The 24,773-nt window shown below is 38.2% G+C and overlaps 1 protein-coding gene across 1 annotated transcript in view; it reads left to right on the top strand.

Annotated features, from left to right (window-relative positions):
- Window positions 1–24,773, top strand: part of ZNF277 (zinc finger protein 277) — a 139,370-nt gene that overhangs the window by 108,158 nt on the left and 6,439 nt on the right. Inside the window, exons 6-9 of the mRNA XM_010831177.1 lie at window positions 5,765–5,856; window positions 12,071–12,181; window positions 14,933–15,065; window positions 23,510–23,577. Of these exons, the coding sequence (XP_010829479.1) occupies window positions 5,765–5,856; window positions 12,071–12,181; window positions 14,933–15,065; window positions 23,510–23,577 (404 nt within the window). The remainder of the gene's footprint in view (window positions 1–5,764; window positions 5,857–12,070; window positions 12,182–14,932; window positions 15,066–23,509; window positions 23,578–24,773) is intronic.

Consider the following 24,773-nt stretch of genomic DNA (forward strand, 5'->3'; position numbering starts at 1 on the left):
CTTTAGCATAAGTCCTTCCAATGAACACCCTGGACTGATCTTAAATATCTTACCAGCTTATTATTGCTGTGGAAAGTTCTCCATTTTATAGCCTATTCAGTTCAGTTCAGTCTCTCAGCTGTGTCTGACTCTTGGCGACCCCATGAACCACAGCACGCCAGGCCTCTGTCCATCACCAACTCCCACAGTTTACCCAAACTTCATGTCCGTTGAGTCGGTGATGCCATCCAACCATCTCATTCTCTGTCATCCCCTTCTCCTCCTGCCCTCAATATTTCCCAGCATCAGGGTCTTTTCAAATGAATCAGCTCTTCGCATCAGGTGGCCAAAGTATTGGAGTTTCAGCTTCAACATGAGTCCTTCCAATGAAAACCCAGGACTGATCTCCTTTAGGATGGACTGGGTGGATCTCCTTGGAGTCCAAGGGACTCTCAAGAGTCTTCTCCAGCACCACAGTTCAAAAGCATCAATTCTTCAGTGCTCAGCTTTCTTTATAGTCCAACTGTCACATCCATACATGACCACTGGAAAAACCATAGCCTTGACTAGACGGACCTTTGTTGGCAAAGGAATGTCTCTGCTTTTTAATATGCTGTCTAGGTTGGTCATAACTTTCCTTCCAAGGAGTAAGCGTCTTTTATTTCATGGTTGCATTCACCATCTGCAGTGATTTTGGAGCCCCAAAAAATAAAGTGTGACACTGTTTCCACTGTTCCCCCATCTATTTGCCATGAAGTGATGGGACCAAATGCCATGATCTTTGTTTTCTGAATGTTGAGCTTTAAGCCAACTTTTTCACTCTTTTCTTTCACTTTCATCAAGAGGTTCTTTAGTTCTTCTTCACTTTCTGCCGTAAGTGTGGTTTCATCTGCGTTTCTGAGGTTATTGATATTTCTCCCAGCAATCTTGATTCCAGCTTGTGTTTCTTCCAGCCCACCGTTTCTCGTGATGTACTCTGCATATAAGTTAAATAAGCAGGGTGACAATATATAGCTTTGACGTACTCCTTTTCCTATTTGGAATCAGTCTGTTGTTCCATGTCCAGTTCTAACTATTGCTTTCTGACCTGCATAGAGATTTCTCAGGAGGCAGGTCAGGGGGTTTGGTATTCCCATCTCTTTCAGAATTTTCCACAGTTTATTGTGATCTACGCAGTCAAAGGCTTTGGCTTAGTCAATAAAGCAGCAGCAGATGTTTTTCTGGAACTCTCTTGCTTTTTCAGTGATCCAGCGGATGTTGGCAATTTGATCTCTGGTTCCTCTGCCTTTTCTAAAACCAGCTTGAACATCTGGAAGTTCACGGTTCATGTATTGCTGAAGCTTGGCTTGGAGAATTTTGAGCATTGCTTTACTAGCGTGTGAGATGAGTGCAATTGTGCAGTAGTTTGAGCATTCTTTGGCATTGCCCTTCTTTGGGATTGGAATGAAAACTGATGTTTTCCAGTCTTGTGGCCACTAGTGAGTTTTCCAAATTTGCTGGCATTTTGAGTGCAGCACTTTCAAAGCATCATCTTTTAGGATTTGAAGTAGCTCAACTGGAATTCCATTACATCCACTAGGTTTGTTCATAGTGATGCTTCCTAAGGCTCACTTGACTTCACATTCCAGAATGTCTGGCTCTGGATGAGTGATCACACCATCATAATTATCTGGGTCGTGAAGATCTTTTTTGTACAGTTTTTCTGTGTTCTTGCCACCTTTTTATAGCCTATATGAAATGCTAATACGAATTAGCATAAGAAGTTCCAGTCTTTTATGAGTAAGAGATAATCAATGTTTTATAAACTCCTCTCCTTTGAGAATTTTATTTTGATTTTCAAGAGAGTATTCAGATTTGTAGTGTGTTTGTTGTTGCACCAGGGGTATAAACTTAGTTATCTTGTGTTTTTAAGACTCTATTGTAATAAGTTGTGCATAAAGGAGCTCATGTTCTGTTAGTAGAGATGGTTGGAAGCTCAAGGATGCAAATAGAACAGAGCAGTTTTAGCTACTTGCCATTAAAAAGTGGCTTCTTGCTTTACTGCCCTGTCTATTCCATGCTCCTTCTAATTCACCAAAATGCAAATTAGGCTCTCCTAAGAGGAGTCTTGCCTGGAAAATCCCATGGACACAGGAGCCTGGTAGGCTGCAGTCCATGGGGTCGCTAAGAGTCGGACACGACTGAGCAACTTGACTTTCACTCTTCACTTTCATGCATTGGAGAAGGAAATGGCAACCCACTCCAGTGTTCTTGCCTTGAGAATCCCAGGGATGGGGGAGCCTGGTGGGCTACCGTCTATGGGGTCGCACAGAGTCGAACACGACTGAAGCGACTTAGCAGCAGCAGCAGCAAGAAGAAGTTACACAGCTTCAGGTGTCTACCCTTAGGTTGTATCAATTAGGGTCAACTGATAAAACTTAAATTTGGCCAGAGTAAACTGTAGATGGCTTAGTATCACTGTGGTTTAAACTCAGAAATGTGTTATGTTTGTGCTAATCAAAACCAGGGAAATGTTCAGTAAGACATTTCTTTTCTTTTTTCTTTTTTTTTTTTTTCAGTAAGACATTTCTTTAGCCAACTTTAGGTTATATTATCACCAGCCTGAGAAATATGAGCCAGAATGATGATTTTAATAAATGTTTACTGGTCTCATAGTCCAAAAACACGAGCAGGCCAAGAAAGTATTGCTCAGCCTTACTGCATGGTATTTAAAGTGATCTTTATCAAGAGCATTATCTGTTGGTTTTTTGTTTTGCTGCTAACATAGTTGTAAATATAGGGCTCTGAGATGTGTTTTCTCTCTTTTAGTTAAGCTATACATGTTTATCAAGGTTCGCTTTTCCTTTAATTTGACTTTTACTGTCACTTTCAGTTTTTATGTAAGATTCACTTAAAAAGCAATAATTAAAATTTTCTGATACATCAACTTTACTCCCTTTGTTTCTTTTGCTTTTATCTATCCACCTGCCACCAACAGAAAGCCCTAAGCTTCATGAAGTGAAAAGTGTTCTTTTATATTTGCTGTGTGCCTGTAGTGTTGAGCAAGGTCTCTCCATTCTGTGTGTCAAGAGTTCCAACATACCGAGTCCAATGCTGTGACTTCTAGAATCCCCATTAAGCTTCACAGCCCCTGGAACTCCCCTATCAGGCCTCACAGAGTCCTGTCCTATACATGGGTTGTGGTGGTGGTTTAGTCGCTCACTTGTGTCCAACCCTTTCTATCCCATGGACTGTAGCCCACCAGGTTTCTCTGCTCATGAATTTCCCAGGCAGGATACTGGAGTGGGTTACTGTTTCCTTCTCCAGGGGCTCTTCCCAACCCCAGGATCAAACCCATGTCTCCTGCATTGCAGCAGATCCTTTACCACTGAGCCACCAGGGATTACCCCTATATGTACAGAGCTCAGTATTTGGGCAAAGATACAAAGAATCCCAGTCTAGGTTTCTTGAGCTCCTCCTCTAAAGCTTCTTCTCTCTAGTACCTTGTCCCACAAATTTCTCTTGCTTTTAAAGTATGCTAAATGCCAGTCTTTTTTTTCTTCTTTTCTTTTTTCTTCTCCACCAACTGAGGTAGATACATACCCTTCATTTGGGTTTAACTTCCCTGTGTTGCGATTTGGAAAATACTACCCAACAGAAAACTGGCAATGTATTATTTATTTTTACTCATCCATCACAGTGCTATTATCCATTTTCTGAAAACAGATACAATATATGAAGCAACTTGTTTTATAATAGTTTACAGGGGAAGGGGAAGTCCAGTATCCATTATTTTCATCATGACTGAAAGCAGAAGTTGATTGAATTGATTTTTTTTTTCTTCAGTGGATTAATATTTCTAAATGTTTGATGATAGATTTCCAGAAGTACCAGTGGAATTTATTAAGCTTCTAGATACTAGCTCCTTTTTAGGCTGTCCTACAAATATTTATAGAATCAGTAATGGACTTTATGAAGTTCCTATTTTGAGCTTCATGTTATAAGAGTAGCTGGAGAGTAGTATGCAGATGTAAAATAAGAACAGCATAAAACACTCTCTTTTAATTTCAGAGTTTTCATATCCATTCAGAAAATAAAGCAAGCAAAAGAGATGATGGTAAAGCAATTTACCAATCATAGGGGAAGTGAGGTCAGATGAGCTCCTTAGTTACCAGGAGACCAGTAAAGGGGCACGCCCCTCACTGCCCCTTTGATAAGAACAATCACTAGCTGGGGCCTGAGGCTTGTGTGTAGGAATGTGTCATGTGTTGTTATTATTCAGTCACTCAGTCATATCCCATACTTTGCGACCCCCATGGACTGCAGCACGCTAGGCTTCCCTGTCCTTCACCACCTCCCAGAGCTTGCTCAAACTCATGTGCATTGAGTCGGTGATACCATCCAACCATCTCATCCTCTGTCACCCACTTCTCCTGCCTTCAATCTTTCCCAACATCAGGGTCTTTTCCAATGAATGGGCTCTTCACATCAGGTGGCCAAAGTGTTGGAGCTTCAGCATCAGTCCTTCCAATGAATATTCAGTGTTGATTTCCTTTAGGATTTGACTTGTTTGATCTCCTTTTAGTCCAAGAGACTCTCAAGAGTCTTCTCCAACACCGCAGTTCAAAAGCATCAATTCTTTGGCACTCAGCCTTCTTTATGGTCAGTCTTGTACGTAAGATAGAGGTGAAGCAGGGACTGGTTAGGCAGGGGATGTACAGAGAGCAGGAGAACAGCCATCTTGAGTGGCCTGACCATACATGTGTGCAATCTGAATTCTTTACACAAATTTCTGATCTTATCCTGTAAACAATGCTGTGAGGTAGTATTTTCATCTTAAATTGAGAAAACTAAGTATTATAGAGGTTAAATAAAATATCAAGTATAAGTGAGTTGTAATTGTTGTTCAGTCACTAAGTGGTATCAGTCGCTAAGTGGTATCCAACTCCTTGCAACAACCCCATGGGGTACAGCACATCAGGCTTCAAATCTAGTTCTATTCAATGTTTCAGAGTCTGAACTCTTTAACTATTGTACTGTAATTCAGAGCTGACTACATGGCAGAAATAGGAATCAGCTTGGATCTTAAAGAACAGTTAATATTTATAAGAATGAAAAAGCAAAGAGAAATAAAATCACCTCAAGGAAAAGCAATGTATAGAACCACCTTGACTAGAATAGGATGTTACTGGTGCATATTTTAAATTATATGAATTGGAGAGTAACAAGATAATTATACATGAAAATAATTCTAAGAGTTTTTTCTACCTGCCAAAGAGAGGGTGAATATGGTAGAAAAAAGGATTAAAATCAGGCAGACCTTCTAGGAGACTTACTCATAGTAATCTCATAATGACTGACTAAAGACTGGATTCAGGGTGATGGCAATGGGATTGGTGGAGAGAAGTAATATGAAAGACAGATCAAGTAAAAAACATTGATCAGAACTTGATTACAAACTAAACTGAGAATTTCAGAAAGGAGCACATTTTTACTTTTGGAAGAGAATGAGATTGGGAAATTACTGATAAATATAGGAGAAAGGACAAAGTCGGGAAAGGATGGTAAGACCCTGTTGACTTTGTTTCCTGCATAGCTATCCAAATACTGTGTTGTCCGGCATTTAACTGTATGAACTTGGAATTTAGGTACAAGAACAGGAATGCAGAAATTTGAAATATCATCAGTGTTCATTTACTTCCTTTGTGCCTCTCTCCAGTTTCCTCCCAACCAGACCATGACATTTTTCACTAGCTAGCTATGCATTTGTTACAGATAACATAATGTATCTGTTTTTCCTTTACAGAAAGAAATTCTGGAGCAACAGCAACAAGAACGAAATGATAACAGCTTTCATGGCATTTGTATGTTTTGCAATGAGGAGTTCCTCGGAAACAGGTAGCTGTTGTGTATGTATTTAAATGTTACTGTTTTTCATCTGAAAACTTATCAAAATGCTGACAGTGGGTGTTTTAATCTTATATAGATTAAGTTACATGCATTGGCTCAGTCCCCTTTCATATATCCACAGTAATTTTTTTTTTTTAATATACCAAACATCAAAGATGGAATGTAGTTGCTCTAAGCAAAGTAGGGGAATAAATTTTTTTAAAAGCCAGAAATAGATTTCTGTTTAATGTTGTAGGGCTTTTTAAAATCCGTTGACAGGCCAAGACCATGTGCAACAGATGTGCCCTTCTGTATTAACTTGTAAACTCTAAACCTTCAGCAGCTTTTGGTGTTTTATTTTTAAACATTAAAAATGATAAAGATCTAAGGGGGAAAATAAATGGGGAATTGGTAATTCTGTCACCAGCCCCAACTGGCCTAAAACCAACTGATATACTCTGATTCAGTTCTAAAACTAATCACATAGAGTTAGCATCAGATTCCACTGGAGAAGGGATAGGCTACCCACTGCAGTATTCTTGGGCTTCCCTTGTGGCTCAGCTGGTAAAGAATCTGCCTGCAATGCATGAGACCTGGGTTTGATCCCTGGGTTGGGAAGATCCCCTGGAGAAGGAAAAGGCTACCCACTCCAGTATTCTCGCCTGGAGAATTCCATGGACTATATAGTCCATGGGGTTGCAAAGAGTTGGACACAACTGAGCGACTTTCACTTCACTTCACTTCACTGTGGGTTTAAGGGCATCATCCCCTACAAGACTGCCCTCTCTTTAGATACCACACAAATTCAGAAATTCCCTTGGACAGCTGTACTTTTGACCAACTGGCTACAAATTCAGAGATTTCCACCAATAATTTGCTTAGGTTCATTAATTCACTAGAATGACTCACAAAACTCAGAAAAGTGTTAGCCATAAAAGATACAGATCAGGAACAGTCAGATTAAGAGGCACATAGAGCTGGATCTGGATGGGTCCTAAACACAGAACTTCTGTGCCTTCTCAAAGAATCAGAATCTATCACCTCCTGGCACGTCAACCAAGAATCTTCACTGAGTTTTGGTATCCAGAATTTTTACATGCTTCATTATGTGAGCATACTTACTTAATTTAATTATGGAACTTAGTCTCCAGACCCTCTCTCCTCTCTGGAGGTCAGGGTGGCTCTGGGTCCCTAAACTTTGATCACTTAGTTATTTAGTCTTTATGGCAATTAACCCCTGTTCTGAAACATTCTAGAAGCCTACCACAAGTTACTTTATTGGCATAACAAATTCCAAGGGTTTTTGAAGTTCAGTGCCTGGAACCAAAGACAAAGACCAGACAAATTTCTTTTTATACAACAGTAATATTTACAAGTGTACATTAAATACAAGTCATGAAGTTGTAACTCTAGGAAATGGGAATAGTTTTAATGACAACATAGAGTGGACAATCATTCTGCTGCCCACTTGAAGGAAAGCAGTCTTTAGTTTAAAAAAAAATGGCTAAGCACAGTATCCAACATTCTTGTCTGAAAAACATCGAAAAGGAGAGGGTAACTATTTGTTTGAATTTAGAAAAGGGTTTGGATGAAGCATCAATGTTGAAAACACCAGTTATGAAGATTTGATACTCATATAGATCAGTTAGCATAGAGGAAAACCTATGCCAAGGCCAGTCATTATGCTTTTAACACTGTCTGTTTCAAAGAGATTTATGGGGATGGCAGTGAGGACCAGCTATCTATCAAAAAGTTTACCAAGCGCTGCTACTTCCTTTTAACATGTTATTTCTGATTTAACATTAAGACTATGATTAACCCAGTAAGGAGCCATGTGACTATTATTAGGAATCTCTAGTATTAAAAATCTACAAATATTTTTATTTTCTATAGCTTAAGTTTTTTTGATAAATGTAGATACTGACATGATTTGTAATATATATCCTTATATTAAACCCAGGGATACATGGGTATCAGGATATAATGAGTGAAAGTTTGATAGAGAAAGGCAGTCAGCCTGTTGCAGAGACAGAAGTTTGCTTTATCTTGCACCATACAACCGAGTGCATGTGCATGCATGGGTGCTCACTCTTCTCCGACTCTTTGCAACCCCATGGACTGTAGCCTGCCAGGCTCCTCTGTCCATGGAATTTGCCAGGCAAAAATACTGGCGTGGGCTGCCATTTACTACTCCAGGGGATCTTCCCAACCCAGGGATCAAACCTGCGTCTCCTGCGTCTTCTCCATTGGTAGGCAGATTCTTTATCACTGCACCACTTGCCACAGCTTTAACCAATGATAAAGAAAAGCAATGTCTTATTTTTATAAAATGTCCCCTATCCTTCTGCTGCTCTTGTTTATGAAAAGTCTGTTTTTATAATGAAAGATCAACAATATAACCTGATTCCAGCTATGCATGATATTAGCAATGTTTGGGGATTATATTTGTGTTCTTCCAGCCTGGGCATAAAAACAATAGAAAAACATATGGCGTGGATAATGGTCAAGGATAGAAAAATGAGGACATTCTTGCTATCCTGTGTTAATGTTTATTGTAGTGTCATTACTGATGAGATGGGATTTACTTATACCATTTTTCTGTTTATTAATAAAGTTTTTAAAAATTTCTTTCCTCCATTACTGCCTTCTTTTTTGGTGAGTAGACATTTTCTAGGGCACCATTTCAATTCCCTTGTTACTTTTACCTTATTTTTTGAGTTATTTTCTAGTGGTCTACTCACGATCCACTATAATTCACTGGGGATTACAACTGATATTTTAACTTAAAACAGTTGAACTCAGATTAATACCAGTGTAATTTCAACAAAACACAGAAAAATTTGCTCCAAAATGGCTTGCTCCTCCCCCACTCCTTTGTGCTATTATTGTCACATAAATTACATCTTTATACATAATAAGCTCATTAACATGTCTTTAAATTTTTTGTTTCATGCAGTTATTTTTACATCAGATATGGGAAGAAAAGATTTATAAACAGAAATTCATTTACACTGCCTTTTATATTTGACTATGTGACTACCTTTACCGGTGCATATTTTTTTAATGTATATTTGAATTACTATCTAGCATTATTTTATTTTATCCCAAAGGATTTGTTTTAGTTTCATATTGGGCAAGTCCTTTAACAATGAATTTGCTCAGGTTTTATTATCTGGCAATGTCTTGATTTCGTCATTTTTTCTCTTGGTATGGGTCTCTCTAATTTATTCTACATGAAGTTTATCGGGCTTCTTCAATGTTTCAGTTAATGTTTTCCATCAAATTTGGGGAGTTTTTAGCTGTTATTTCTTCAAATATTATTTCTGCCCCTATCCTTTTTGCTTTTGGGGAATCCTATTATACATAGATTGGTAGATGTAATAATCTCTGAGGCTCAATTTAATTTTCGGCGTTGTTTCTTCTTCTGTTCTGCAGACTGAAAAATCTCAATTGATCTTCAAGTTCATTGATTCTTTGTTCTCCAATTCAAATTTTCTTTTGGGCCCTTCTAGTGAATTTTTCATTTCAGTTACTATACATTTCATCTCCAGAATTTGTATGTTTTGTTGAATTTCTATCTTTTTATTAGTATTCCCATTTTCGTAAGGGTATCCTTCTTATACCTTTTTTTGATTATTTAGTCATGGTTTTCTTTAGTTCTTTGCACATATTTTTGTAATCTAATTTATCTTATGATCTTTGTCTGTTATGTCCAACATTTGGGCTTACTCAGAAATAGTGACAGTTTCTCTTGACTACTTTCTTTTCATATGGTAGGCCATAGTTTCTTTTCTTTGCATGTCTTGTAATTTGTTTGTTGAAAACTCAACATTTTAAATAATGTGATAACTACAGAAATTAAATTTGTCCCCTACGCAAACAGAGTTTTTGTTGTTGCTATTTGTGTATTTAGTGAGTTTCCTGAACTAATTCTCTAAAGCATGTATTCTTTGTCAAGTATGGCTGCTGAACATATCTACTCAGCTCAGTGTTCAATAATGATATGGCAGCGAGCCTTGAGAAAACATATCTTCTTTCCTTTGCCAAGGAGTTCTGTGTTTGGCTTGGGACCTATCTTCAGTGCTCCATCAGTTTACAGCTCTGCCTTAACTTTCACTTCCTGCTTGTATAGAGTCTCAGAGTCAGCCACCGGTGAGAGATTAGGGTCTTCTCAGGGATTTCTTTGGGATGCACACAGCCCTGCACATGTGTGTTTCTAGATCCTTAGAAGTCAATCCCCTATAATCATCTCATTCCCCAGATTTTCCATTTAAGTTTTGTGACCAACCTTTTATTTATCCCAGTTGATACTGCTTCAGGCAAACTGCATTGTTTAACTATGTAGGGAAACCTTTATTCCTACAGTGAAATAAGGGAGAAATATTTGAGAAAAGAAGAATGCATTGGCTTAGCTCCCGTCTCCTAACTTACGGACCCTAGATATCAAGCCTTTAGGTCCCAGAGAAATTGAGAGCAGTAATCTCCCATAAGTACATTCAGTACAACTCTTAAAAGTGAAAGATCCTAATGCCACATGGACTAGGGTGAAGTAATCCTTAATCCTCCTAATCCATTCATAGGCCTTGAACCAGCTGTTAATGATTGCTGAATCCTTCCAGGTACAATATAGGGTCTGGATCTAGAGGCACTGAACTCTGCCCCAGCACAGGCTTGAGGTTAGGGGAAGCTCTCCAACCGTCTGCCTCACAGCCTGCCACTCACCCATCCCAATCCCTGCAAGAGGACCCCAACTCTGCTTCTGCCTGGACCCTTCCACAGCCTGGGCCTCATGCCTGGAACCCCTGGAAAAGTCCAGCTCTGTCTGGGCTGTCCCTGGGGGATCCCCTTACAGGCCCAAAAGGTACTGTGGAGTAGTCCAGCACATGCTAGTTTTATTCAAATTTGTCTATAATACTTAAGTGGTTGGACAAATGGACATATGAACTATGAGATTCATAAATGTGTCTATTATATACTAAAGAAAAAAGTCAAATATTTTCATGAAGGTGAATGCTATATTTCACTTTCTGAAGAGAAAAAAAAAAAAAAGCAATTTGGGGCCAGCTCCAGTACTCTTGCCTGGAAAATCCCATGGACTGAGGAGCCTAGTAAGCTGCAGTCCATGAGGTCACGGAGAGTCGGACACAACTGAGCAACTTCACTTTCACTTTTCACTTTCACGCATTGGAGAAGCAAATGGCAACCCACTCCAGTGTTCTTGCCTGGAGAATCCTGGGGACAGGGGAGCCTGGTGGGCTGCCGTCCATGGGGTCGCACAGAGTCGGACTCGACTGAAGCGCCTTAGCAGCAGCAGCAGCATGGGTCTAAACAAGTTAGAAAAAATAAACTGTGTAATGTCACTGTACATAGTCTGTCATTGGTATGTGTACTAATAAGTCCCCCAAAACTGTCACCTTTGTTTTATGAACTAAATTTGTGGCAAACGCCCAAAGTATATATTTTACACATAAGATTTTTTCTGTGTAAAAGTTACATTATATTACATAAATTAAAATTTTCCTTCTATACATGAACTGACCAAAAAGATGGTCATTGTGTATGCAAGTTATCATAACCCTTACATGAAATTAGATATGTGAACTGTGGATTCCAGTTTTGCATCCAATGATAAGCTAACTAAATGTCTGTGATCCTGGGTTATATTTGTTTATATATTTCTCTTGAGCAGTTATCTCTTCCTCATTAATTGAAAGAGTAGGCAAAGCACATTTATTTAATAGTTTAAAGGACAGATACTCAATTCACCAGTAGAGTGTAATCCTGCTCAGTGGCAGATTGTGGAACACATTTGGACTCCCTTTAAAGAACTGATATGCTTACATGCATACTATAACACAGACTTCCCTGGTGGCTCAGTGGTAAAAAATACACCTGCCGATGCAGGAGACACAGGTTCCATCCCTGAGTTGGGAAGATTCCCTGGAGAAGGAAATGGCAACCCACTCTGGTAGTCTTGTCTGGAAAATCCCATGGACAGAGGATCCTGGTGGGCTACAGTCCATGGGAATAGCAAAGAGTCAGACGTGACTTAGCGACCAAACTTCATAAGGCATTAACTCTTTCGTAGCCCAAATGTGTGTCGCATGTTTAACCTTTGCTTGTCTTCTAATTAGTATTGTTATCATTATATAAATGATACTCCTGACCTGATTTGTTCCTAGATGAGTTATAAATAATGCAGATTGCTCAAATTTCTTCCTAGATCTGTTCTTTTGAACCACATGGCCAGAGAACATGCTTTCAACATTGGATTGCCAGACAACATTGTAAACTGCAATGAATTTCTGTGTACATTACAGAAAAAGCTTGACAAGTAAGTACATTTTTATGAAACACAACCTAAAGCTATCTTAATCTTGGACTCCACTGTGAATTTTTAAAAATTAATAGTCACAAGTAATTAAAGAAATAGAATTTTCTCATTTCTCATGTTGGAGGAGTTCACATTTTGTATGACAGTCTTTATTTTGTGTAGATCATATTGCCTTTTAGTCGCCTTTAAATATAAATGTCATATGTAGCAAACAATGTATATACCACTGTAAGGTATGTTATATAGGGTATGAAAAATATACTTACCAGCATAAGAAAGAGAATGTGATTATGTCCCTTGAGTCTCCCTTTGTTCCCTTCCTCATTAGTATCTCCCTGAGTAACTACTGTTCTTCACTTTGGATTCCTAATTTCTATGCTTCTCTCTATAATTATTCTACACATTTAGTAAAGTCAAATCCCTAGATATTATTCAACTTTAGGTGAAATATAGCATCCTGCTTGTATTTTTTTAACTTTAGTGTTAATTTACATTTATATATCATAACACTCCACTTTTCTTGAGGTTATATTCTGGCTGTTTAACTTGTAGAAATAGGGAATAAAATTCTGTACATCACCAAAATGTCTTTCAAAAATCTGTTCACTCTTCTTTCTAAGAAAGGGCTCAAGATTTTACTCTCAAACCCTAGTTTTATTCACTTAAATATAGTACTAACGAATGTGGTGTCTCAGCCCACAACATTTGGAGCAATAACATTGAGCAAGAAATACCCATTATAAAATTCTAAATTCAAATTCTGGTATCAACAGTACATTAAAACAAGTCTCTTCACTCTTTTAATGAATGATCCTTCATTTATAAAATAATACCAGGTGTGTTCTCTAGCAAGACTAGCAGTAATCAATATCCTTAACTTATTTCCCATAAATTGTTTACTATAAAGGAATATAGTTACTTCTGTGGCATAAAAAATAATTGAGATGTTGTTTGGTAAAGATGGAAAAGAATTCAAAAATAGCAACAAAAACTTATTTCAGTCATTTTGTTGTCAAACCCAAGTTCGTGTGCCCAACACACAGTGAGACCAAGCAAACCAAAACATAAGTTTAACACAGAAAGGTTTATTGCAAGGGCCACACAAGGAAAACAGGTGGCTCATGCTCAGAAGACCAGAACTCCCTAATGGGTTTCAGGGAAGCAATTCTTTTATTTATTTAGTTTTTAATTGAAGGATAATTGCTTTACAGAATTTTGTTGGTTTCTGCCAAACATCAGTCATAGGTATATGTATGTCCCCTCCCTCTTGAACCCCCCTCCTATCTCCTTCCCCAGCCCACCCCTCTAGATAGTCACAGAGCCCCTGTTTGAGTTCCCTGAGTCATACTGAAAATTCCCCCTGGCTCTCTATTTCACATATGATAATATAAGTTTCCATGTGACTCTCTCCATACATTTCACCTTCTCCTTCCTTCTCCCTCCCACCACCCCGTGTCCATAAATCTGTTCTCTATGTTTGATCAGCTTATGTACAATTCTCTGATTGATTGATGTTGAGGTAACAGGGCGGTATCACAAAGGTTAACATTATCAATCCTCAGGTTCCAGTAGATCTGGAGCCCACATGCCCATGGTCATCAGGAACTTCAAGAAGGAACTAAAAATTGCATGACTGCCATATGGCTGATTTACTATTCAAATTTATGCAAGTTCTCCTGACCCAACTGCTGTTTTTGTCACTACATGTTCCTATCTTGTCAGTCATTAATTCTTGAGATGGACTTTTGTGACTCAGAGAAGGCCTGGAAGACTGCAACTTTTCTGCAGGCAAGAGGCAGGCAGAGGACATGGTGGAATGGTTGTGTCCTGGGAATGCCCCATAGTGTCCTGCTCGGTTATAATTTTAGTGTTTTCATGAATTCTTTGTGACTAGAAAGTAGAACTCTTATGACTGTTGGGTAGAAGTTCCAGGCAATATCAACTGTCCAGCTTAGTATGAGAAAAGACATTTTGCTAGTAATCTGTTTGAAATTGGTCATTACTGCCTCATTAGGTAATGATTCCCAGTTAGGGGAAATACTCTAGCAGAAGGAACATGTGAATGATAAGATAGTAAAAGTAGTGCTTACTGTGTGCCATGAATATGCTAGGCATTTTATTCATATATATATAAATAAGGCGTGGTTTAAATGTGTTCATATATTGTTCATATTTTGTGTAAATTATTCTCATGGTTATGAATTTATATGTATACATTGTCATAAGTATTCTCTAAAATGTAGGTGTTATCTTCAGGTTAGAGATCAGAAAATGAGTGGTAACAGAGATAACAAGTAACTTGACCAAGTCCCACAGCTGGAGTTAGGAGTTAGACCCTGCAAACCAGGTCATAGGATATGCCAAATCACAGACTAATGATTACACTCAGTGGAAGCAACCAGTGCTAGTTATCATTATAATTATTTGAAGAACATATTTTCATTTTTAGAATAGATAATTCAGTTAGTAAAGCACCAAAATCAATTTGGGTAATTGATATCTTTATCATAGTTTTAACTAAATAGCCAAGTTGGCCAGTATAGCCAAATACAAAGTAAACCACAACATACATCCTCTAAAGCCAAATGAATAAAGTGAGAGGGATTCCAAAAAGGATATTACATCCCATTTGAAAACTCTATGAGACCTAAAAAATGAGTAAATTTTAAGACCCAGTAATAATAATAAAGGTCTACTGCAACAGCTATTCAAGGGCCTTATTTAATCTTGGTGTTTTTGTCTTTCTTGTAGCTTGCAGTGCTTGTATTGTGAGAAGACCTTCAGGGACAAAAATACACTTAAAGATCATATGAGGAAAAAACAGCATCGTCGGATCAATCCTAAGAACAGAGAATATGACCGATTTTATGTCATCAATTATTTGGTAAGGCTTTCTTTTCTGTTCATAATTTAAAATTTGATTGCCTGTCTATAAACATCAAAATGTGGTTGAGGGATACTTTCAAGCAATGGTTAGTTTACAAAAGGTAATGTGATTTGATTTGTCTCTGATTTGCCAGGTGTTTATATAGTAAAAAGGTTGTGTCTCTAGAACTCGTAGGGATCTTGCTCAAATAAATAAATGTAAAACATCTGAATAGCCACACATTGCCCCCTATTGACTGTCTGTTACCTTGAGCACAGGGACTTCTATATTCTATATACTCTTGTATTCTATATACTATATGTATGTATGTATGTTAGTTGCTTAGTCGTGTCCGACTCTTTGCAACCCCATAGACTGTAGCCCACCAGGCCCCTCCGTCCATGGGATTCTCCAGACAAGAACACTGGAGTGGGTTGCCATTTCCTTCTCCAAAAGGAACTATAGAAAGAAAGAAAGTGAAGTCTCTCAGTCGTGTCCAGCTCTTTGCGACCCCATGGACTATACCCTACCATGCTCCCCCATCCATGGAATTTACCAGGCAAGAGTACTGGAGTGGGTTGGCATTTCCTTCTCCAGTATACTATATACTTCTGTATATATTAATGCAGGGACTTCTATATTCTTTTCTAAAAACATTGTTGTCTGGGTGTGCTGGGTGCTGTGCTAGATAATCGTTTATAGTCTCTTCACTCATACCCTTTTCCCCCATTAAAATATCTTCGCCTTTCTTTCCCACACACACAAAAAATATATATATATATAAAACTAGTAGGATGGATTGATGGGGTTATCATTGTCAAGGATTTTAAATACTTTGCAAACTCTCCTTGCCCAGAAACCTCTGTACCATTTACTGGCCTCTGGAGATTACAGTCCTTTTTGTGTAAGGAGAGGTATTCAGTTGGAGGCAAATTTCCTTCTCTTAGGTGCATTTGGAAATTTAAAAAGAGATTTTTGATTGACACACTGACTGGAGAGTGCTACCGGTCCTGCCCCAGTCTGCTGATCTTTATTTTATGTATACATAGCAAAGGAAGGAAACTCTTGTGGGAAGAGAGACCCTTTCCAGGGGCCCAAGAGTGGGCTCTTGTCTAACACTTGGAAATGAACTGTCCAAGGAGATTCTCGTGCTGACAAAGCAAGAGACTTTATTAAGAAGGGGCACCAGGGGGAGAGCAGCAAAGGGAACCCAGGAGAACTGCTCTGCCACATGGCTCACAGTTTCAGGTTTTATGGTAAATGGTTTAGTTTCCTGGTTGTCTGTGGCCAATCATTTTGACTCATGGTTATTCCTGGTGGCGCGCATATCTCTCAGCTCAAATGGATTTAAGCAGGAAGGATTCTGGGAAGTTAGTAGGACATATGGACTGACATCTCCTCTCTCCTTTTGACCTTTCCTGAATTCTCCCAGTTGGTGGTAACTTGTTAGTTCCACATTACTTCCCAGGACCTCTTGTTGTATGATAACTCATGCAAAGTGGTTGTTACCGAGCCTGTCTAGGATTGGCAGTTTCAGTCAGTGGTTCTCTAACAAAACTACTCATGACAAGAGAAGGAGTTAAGTAATTCTGCCTTGGAATTGAAAGAAAGATGAGGAGTTCCAGTTCTGACAGCTTTCTAAAGCAAAAGAAAGTGTTTTTTGCTCTTAATTTGAAAGAATTTTAATCCAAGTCCATTGGCCACAAAAGGCGTAATTGATAATAATGAGCCATTTTATCTATTGGACAGAAAGCATATTCTGAATTATGTTGGAAGTCTCTGCTTTAGGATAAAATTTTTGCCTGTTCTAACTAATCCTTAGCATATTAAAATTCCCCTTGAGAAATAAGTTTAGCATGTGTTTAAAGATTGTCTCTGAAAGGTTGCCGTGGTTTGCTACAAATGTTTTACAACTAACTAAAGGTAAAGGCACCCTTTGAGTCTTTCAGTCTTCTTGTGAAATCACTCAGTCATTAATTCCTAGAGCAAACGCTACTTCAGGGCCCAGCCCAATCCAATAGGGAATGGGCTTCAGTGTTAGCTCTAAGAAATATTCAGCTACTGCAGGAAGCCGTGGAAGCAATTTAATGTACTTTCTTCTGGGGCTCTTTTAAGCTAATAGTCAAGAGCTTAGGATTAGCAGAACATTGTATATAGCTGGAGGTGTTTATCTTTTAGAGGAGACTTCAGAGAGACTGCTCACTCAGATTCTGCTGGCACTTTTAGAAAAGTTCAATACGGGCATCAAATAGTGCAACTGTGAAAACTGGAATTATCCGTGAGGACCAGCTGGCTCTAGATGAGTGTGCCGGATTGTACTGCCCACGGAGAGCCCAGATTTCATGTGGGATGAATCGTGGCTTGAAAGAAGTACTTCAAGAGAATGTAAAGGCTTTAATAACATATAAAATGAAAATTAAATCACTTCAGGGTAATATTGATAGATTTTTTTTTTAAGGCTTTTGGTGGTGGGGGGGTTCAACTTTTTATTTTGTATTAGGGAATAACTGGTTAACAATGTTGTCAAAGTTTCAGGTGGACAGCAAAGAGACTCAGCCGTACGTCATGTACACATATCCATTCTCCCTGGTTTGGTTTTAATTAGCAGCTTTTTAGTACCTACTATGTGCCAGGTACAGGCTTCCCAGGTGGTGCTAGTAAACAGGTAAAGAACTCTCTTGCGAATGCAAGAGACATAAGAGATCCAGGTTCAGTCCTGGGGTCAGGAAAATCCCCTAGAGGAGGGCTTGGCAACCCACTCCAGTATTCTTGCTTGGAGAATTCTACTAACAGAGGAGCCTTGGGGGGCTGAGTCCCATAGGGTCGCAAAGAGTAGGATGTGACTGAAGCAACTTAGCACTCATGCATGGATGTGCCAGGTACTGTCTTAGGTATTTATATTAAGTCATTTACTCTTAACCACACCCCTGTGACACAGGTTTTGTCATTATCCTCTTTTATAGATTAGGTAACTACAGCATAGAGAAGTTGCATGATTTTCCCAGGGTCACATAGCTAAAGCTTTCTGCATCAGTTTCCTTCCATTTTTCCTCAGTTTTTATAATTGAAATAGTACCAGTACCCACCTCTTATACTTTGGGTTGGTTTGGGGATTTGGTCAGTTAATGGTGATAAATTCTTAATGATCTACACACATACACACCCTTTGCCTATTATCTTTTATACCAAAGTAGAAGATGATGCATGGTCAAGGTAAAGCTGACTTTAGTCAGTTCCTTAAGGGCTCTAACCCACAACCCTAGCCATCTTAGCTCTCTATGCTTTTCCATTGAGGCCAACAACAATAGAGTGTTTTGTTTCTGGAGTTTTTGGTTTTGTTTGTTTTTTTCCTTCTTTGACCACACTACACAGCTTATGGGATCTTAGTTCCCCAACCAAGGATTGAACCCATACCCTCGGCAATGAAAGCTTGGAGTCCTAACCACTGAGCTTCCAGGGAAGCCATAGGAAAGATTTGTTTTAAAAAACTTAAAAAGTGTTATGATGCCTTGTTGTTGTTGCTCAATCACTCAGTTGTGTCCAACTCTTTGCGACCCCATGGACTGCAGCATGCCAGGCTTCCCGGTCCTTCACTATCTCCCAGAATTTGCTCAAACTCATGTCCATTTAGTCAGTGATGCCATCCAACCATCTTATCCTTTGTCATCCCCGTATCCTCCTTCCCCCAATCTTTCCCAGCATCAGAGTCTTTCCCAGTGAGTCAGCTCTTCGCATCAGGTGGCCAAAGTATTGGAGTTTCAGCTTCAGCATCAGTCCTTCCAATGAATATTCAGGGTTGATTTCCTTTAGGATTGACTGGTTTGATCTCTTTGCTGTCCAAGGGACTCTCAAGAGTCTTCTCCAGCACCACAGTTTGAAATCATTATTAATTCTTCAACACTCAGCCTTCTTTGTGGTCCAACTCTCATGACCACTGGAAAATCCATAGCTTTGACTATATGGACCTTTGTCAACAAAGCGATGTCTCTGCTTTCTAATACACTGTCTAGGTTTGTCATAGCTTGGAAATGATGTAAACTTAGCTTTGGAAAGAATTGAAAAAGCTAATAACATCTCTAAAGATGTACCAGTGCCTTAAGTTAGAGGAGTGCTTATCAGAAGTATCAATCTTAACAGTGTTCTTGGAATAGTATAAATCAAGGTATAAAAAATATATAGGCTAAATAGATTTTTTAAAACTGTTCCAAATATTAATAGTGTATAGTTAGAGAAAAATGAGGGCCAATGGCTTTTCATTTTAGTTTTCTTTTAGACTTCACTAATGAAAATACTTATTATCAAGACTAAACTATTCTAAAAGTTTAATTAAACAGTAAATACATTGTTTGTTTTTTCTTAAGGACTTTAAAGAGCAGGACAATTTTTTATTGTTATTTTATAAATTTTTGGCTGCGCTACCCAGCTTGCAAAATCTTAGTTCCCCAACCAGGGATCAAACCCAGGCCCTCAGCAGTGGAAGCTCATAGTCCTAAACACTAGACCACCAGAGAGTTCCTGCTTTATTTTTTTTTAAGGATTAAAAAGAAGAAAAAAAGAAAAACAGAAATGAGAGACATTCATCGTTTATTTCTCTGAGGGAAAAAGCTGATATGAGTGCGTGGATGTGGGCAAAAGATTGAATTGTTGGTTTAGTAGCTAGTGTCTGCACATCCATTTCTCACATCCTCTTTCTTTCAGAAGGAATTTCATTGACTTCATACATTCTATAAACATTTGAGTGCTTTCTAGGTACCAGATGCTGGTGGAACAGAAAGAAAAATATGGCAGAACAGCTACTACTTTCAAGGAACTTAGAGATTGGTGTGAGAACCAGATGTGTAAGCACATTAATTTCAACACTTTGTAATGGTGTACACAGGATTAATGTTTTGACCTCTCCTGTAGTAGATCTATGCGGTAATTGAGTCATGCACCCATAGTGTCCCACTTTGGAACAGAATTTTCAGACCAGCAGTAATGGAAGCATCCAGGGTATTCCTGGCAAGATACACTCTGAGAGTCATAAAAGGTGGGAGATCAATAAACGATGTCCTGATCCCTGGTCAGGACAAAGAGTCTGTTAAGGGTCCCTTTTGGGCTCAGCAAATTGATAGATTCCATGTTCTTTCTTGGGAGAAATAATTTGCCTGTTTAATAACTCATATCAGTTTTTTAATACTGATAGACTTGCAAATAAAATATATTAAAGGTCTTTTGCATAATCTAAATTATCTGCTTAGAGTTTGTGCTTTGTTTTCTCACAAACAGAAAGGTTCAATGGATTGGGGGTTGGGGGGGGAACAGCTGAAGGGACAAGGTCCCAGGCAGTTTCACGTTCAAGTACTCTTGCCTCAGAGGGCAGCAGACTGCTTGACATCATCTTCAAGGCTTCAGCTACATGTTCTGTAGGTGCTCATGGCTCAAGGCCTGAGCTTTACTAAAGGGAAGTATTTTTGCAGTGGTATTATCATTTTTTTGATTTAAATTTTTTTAGTTTTAAAATATACAAACCCATCTGTAACAAAACATTGTTGTTGTTTAGTCACTGAGTCATGTCCAACTCTTTGTGACCCCATGGACTGTAGCCCACCAGGCTTCTCTGTCCATGGGATTTCCCAGGCAAGAATACTGGGATGGATTGCCATTTCCTTCTCCAGGGGATCTTCCCAACCCAGGGATCAAACTCACGTCTCCTGCATTGGCAGACAGATTCTTTACTGTTGAGCCATCAGGGAAGCCCCAACAAAAGAACGCTGTTAACCTATTTTTCAGTTTTGTTATGATTCTCTCTACTGTAATTATTTACATTTAAAACACTGTATGTGTTTCTGATGGATTTTTTTGTGTGTAAGCATATGTAAGTCTGTGAGTTTTAGGGATGAAAAGGTGCTGGGTGAAAGAGACCTTTTTCCCCACCCTCTCATTGATCATAAGCCATCTGATGCAGAGGTTTGAGGAGGTGTTCTGAACATCTTTACTGACATGCCTTCCCAACTTTGGTTTGGTTTTTTTTTTTTTGCGTTCTTCTCTTTCCTGATATGATTCATTAGTAGGCATAGTGTCTTAATCAGAGACTAAATTTTTTTTTCTCTTTGTGTCTTGTTCTTATAATAAATCATACATTTAACTGTACCAAGGCAGAGCACTCTAGGAAAGTCACATTCAAATCACTTGTTTCCTATTATACTAATGAACACAGAGTTCCATTTTGTTCTCAAGCGGTAAATGGTTAGTGCTGTATTGCCTAGATAAATCCCTGTGTTGTGCTTAATACTGAGAAAGCTGTAAAGCAATGCTTTGACTTTGGAAGTTTGACAGTGAAAGATATTTTTCATCATTTTGGGCTCAAAACATTTATTGATAAGTAACATTTGCTTGTATTGTTGAATGGTAATACCCCAAGTGACCCATCCTTGAGTAATATCTTGCAGCAGTGGCCTTCAGTCTGTGTCCACAGAGACCAACCAATGCATAAAAGATTTAATTCATCACCAAAAATTCCATCTAATAAGAATCCTGTTGGCAATGGTGAGGCCATTCTTATTGTTCATAATGATGCTTAGACACTTCATGACGACTCTGGGAAGTCCATTATGGAGTCCAAATTAACTGTCTCTAATGACGTTATGGTAAATCTCTGTGTGTCTGAGTTTATGCATCATTTAGCTGATAGATAATGACAGCTGCAAAACCTCTCATTAAGTTGATGAATGATAGATGTTCTTTTTCTCTAAATCATAATGGCTCTTGTAGTCCTTTGTGTTTAGTTAAATGATTACCTTCCTTAAGAAAATGTTTCTAACTGAGAGTAAATTCTGGTAATGTTTTTCTAAATAAAGGATATAAAACAGGGATATCTGTATTATATCAGGTGAGGCTGGACTTGACAGTTACCATGGTTTAACTGCTTGGAAAAGTGCCCAGTAATTTCTCTGTATCCCTCTTTAATGCAGTGTCTGCTTTTGCACGGCACAGTGGGAAGATTGAGTAGAGAGAGAAGAAAGGCCAAGAGAAAGAAAGAAATGACTCAAGGGAGAAAAGAGACATGGTTGGGCCAAAAGAAAGCATTCCTGCTCATCACTGCATTAAGTTTTGCTGAAACTATGACTAAATTTGTCTGACATAGCCCTGCAAAGTGGAACTCCTCCATGAACTGTAAGAGATAAAAGGGATTTGAGTATATATTTGAGTACCAACTATTACCTGGTACCATGTGATTTTTATACATTAACTATTTACTCAACATGCACAAAACTTTTGAAGTAAGATCTGAATTGGCATCACATTTTTTAGATGTTTTCAGTTACAGTTCAACTCAAAAAGATAATTTCAGATTATAAGACTGACGCACTGCCTACTGCGGATATTTGGCAAAACTAATACAATTATGTAAAGTTTAAAAATAAAATAAAATTTTAAAAATAAAATAAATAAAATAAAATAAAAAAGATAATTTCTGGTACCCACTGTGTGCCCGACTCTGGAAATATAACAGTGAACAAAACCCATGTCTTCATAGACATTCTAGTGCAGAAGACAGAAAATAAGAAAACAGATCCACAAAATGATTTCAGGGTATGATCAATGCTTTGAAGAAAAATAAAGCGTCCTAGCAGAATAAAAAGTAACTTGAAAGAGGGGTGTTTAGACAGTGTTCAGAAAAAGCAGTGGTAACGTTCAGGATGATGGAACCACATCAGGATATGTGAGGTGAACGATGCCAACAAGTGTAGAAGTAACCAGGTGGAAGTCGGCTTGCTGTGTTCAAGCAGGAACCAAAGAGTGGTCTGACCAGAGCCAGCTAAGCATAAGAAAAAGTGCTGGAACACAGTGATAGAGAGGGAGCCTGGCAGACCATAGAGGCCTTATAAGCCATGGGAAGACCTCTGCATTTTGTTTTGAGTATGAGAAGCCCTGGGAGGGGTCAGACAAACAGTGAGGTACCCTGTAGAAAGTTCACTGTGGCTGCTGTCTGGGAAATAGACTTTTGAGAACCTCAAATAGAAACAGAGTCCAGCTAGGAGAGTCTCTCTCAAAAGATATTAGCGGTTTTTCTAAAAGATCCCTAAGAGATCCTGTGTACATCCAGGGCTGAGAAATGCTAATTTACATTTAACAGAAAAGAATCTGACTGAAAGGTTATCTCTGCTTCTCTAAAAAAGAAAAGCATATTAAAATGTTATTAAACATTATTACATGCTTTTCAGATGTTTGATTTAGGATATATCTGAAATCCTAACCATTTAGGATATATCCTAAATCCTAAACTTCGAGTTAGAATGTATCATTTCTTACCCTGAAATAACAGCTTTACTGTATTCTGCTTGTATTGTTTTAAAACCATTTGCATTTAGGTACTGTCTTGTTTTGTTTTGAGTTCAGTGTCTACTTTCTCTTTCCTCTCCCCTCTTCCCCCTTCACCTCCCCTCTTTATCTCTAATCCCTCTGTTCTTCCTTCAAAGGAACTTGGAAAATCGTGGGAAGAAGTTCAACTAGAAGATGATCGGGAGTTGCTAGAGCATCAGGAAGAGTAAGACTTATTATTGATGGTACTTAATCACAGTATTTTAAGAGAAGGAAAATAGTTATTTATTTTGATTTTAAGTTACCATTCTGAAAAGATAGAATAAAAAGAAAGAGAACCCTTTCTGTAAGCCATGCGTCCTTTCATGTAGTATAGCCAAAACTTGAAATAAAAATAACTTTTGATACTTCATACCAGTCAGAATGGCCATCATCAAAAAGTCTGCAAATAATAAATGCTGAAGAAAGTGTGGAGAAAAGGGTACCCTACTACACTTTTGATGAGAATGTAAATTGGTACAGCTACTATGGAGAACATTATGTAGGTTCCTTAAAAAACTAAAAGTAGAGCTAGCATATGATCCAGCAATCCCCCTCATGCACATATGTCCGGAAAAGATGAAAACTCTAATTTGAAAATATACATGTACCCCAATGTTCATAGCGGCACTATTTACAGTAACCAAAAGATGGAGGCAACCAAAATGTCCGTGGACAGATTAATGGATAGAGAAGATATGGTATACAAACAGTGGAATATTACTCAATCATAAAAAAGAACGATATAATGATATGCCATTTGCAACAACATAGATGGACTGAGAGATTATTATACTAAATAAAGTAAGTCAGAGAAACACAGATATCACTTGATATCACTTATATGTGGAATCTAAAGGTATGACACAAATGAATTTATTTACAAAATAAGAATAAACTAACAGACATAGAAAACAAATTTATCTTTACTAAAAGGGAAAGGGGGTGATAAATTTAGGAGTTTGCTATTAATAGATATACACTTCCATATACAAAATAGATAAACAACAAGGTTCTACTGTATAACATGGGAGATTGTAGACAATATCTTGTAATAGCCTTTAATGGAAAAGAATCTGATAAAAAAAAAACAGATTTTTTATCAAATATTTTATTAAAAACATATATGCTTATAAAATGATTTTATATATATATATATACACAAATATATACATATATAACTGAATATATACATATAACTGAATCACTTTGCTACATACCTGAAACTAACACAACATTGTAAATCAACTATGCTGCTGCTGCTGTCACTTCAGTCGTGTCCGACTCTGTGCGACCCCGTAGACAGCAGCCCACCAGGCCCCACCATCCCTGGGATTCTCCAGGCAAGAACACTGGAGTGGGTTGCCATTTCCTTCTCCAAGT

This window comes from Bison bison, unplaced genomic scaffold (assembly GCF_000754665.1).
Source record: "Bison bison bison isolate TAMUID 2011002044 unplaced genomic scaffold, Bison_UMD1.0 scf7180017864525, whole genome shotgun sequence".
NCBI classification, from domain to species: Eukaryota; Metazoa; Chordata; class Mammalia; order Artiodactyla; family Bovidae; genus Bison; species Bison bison.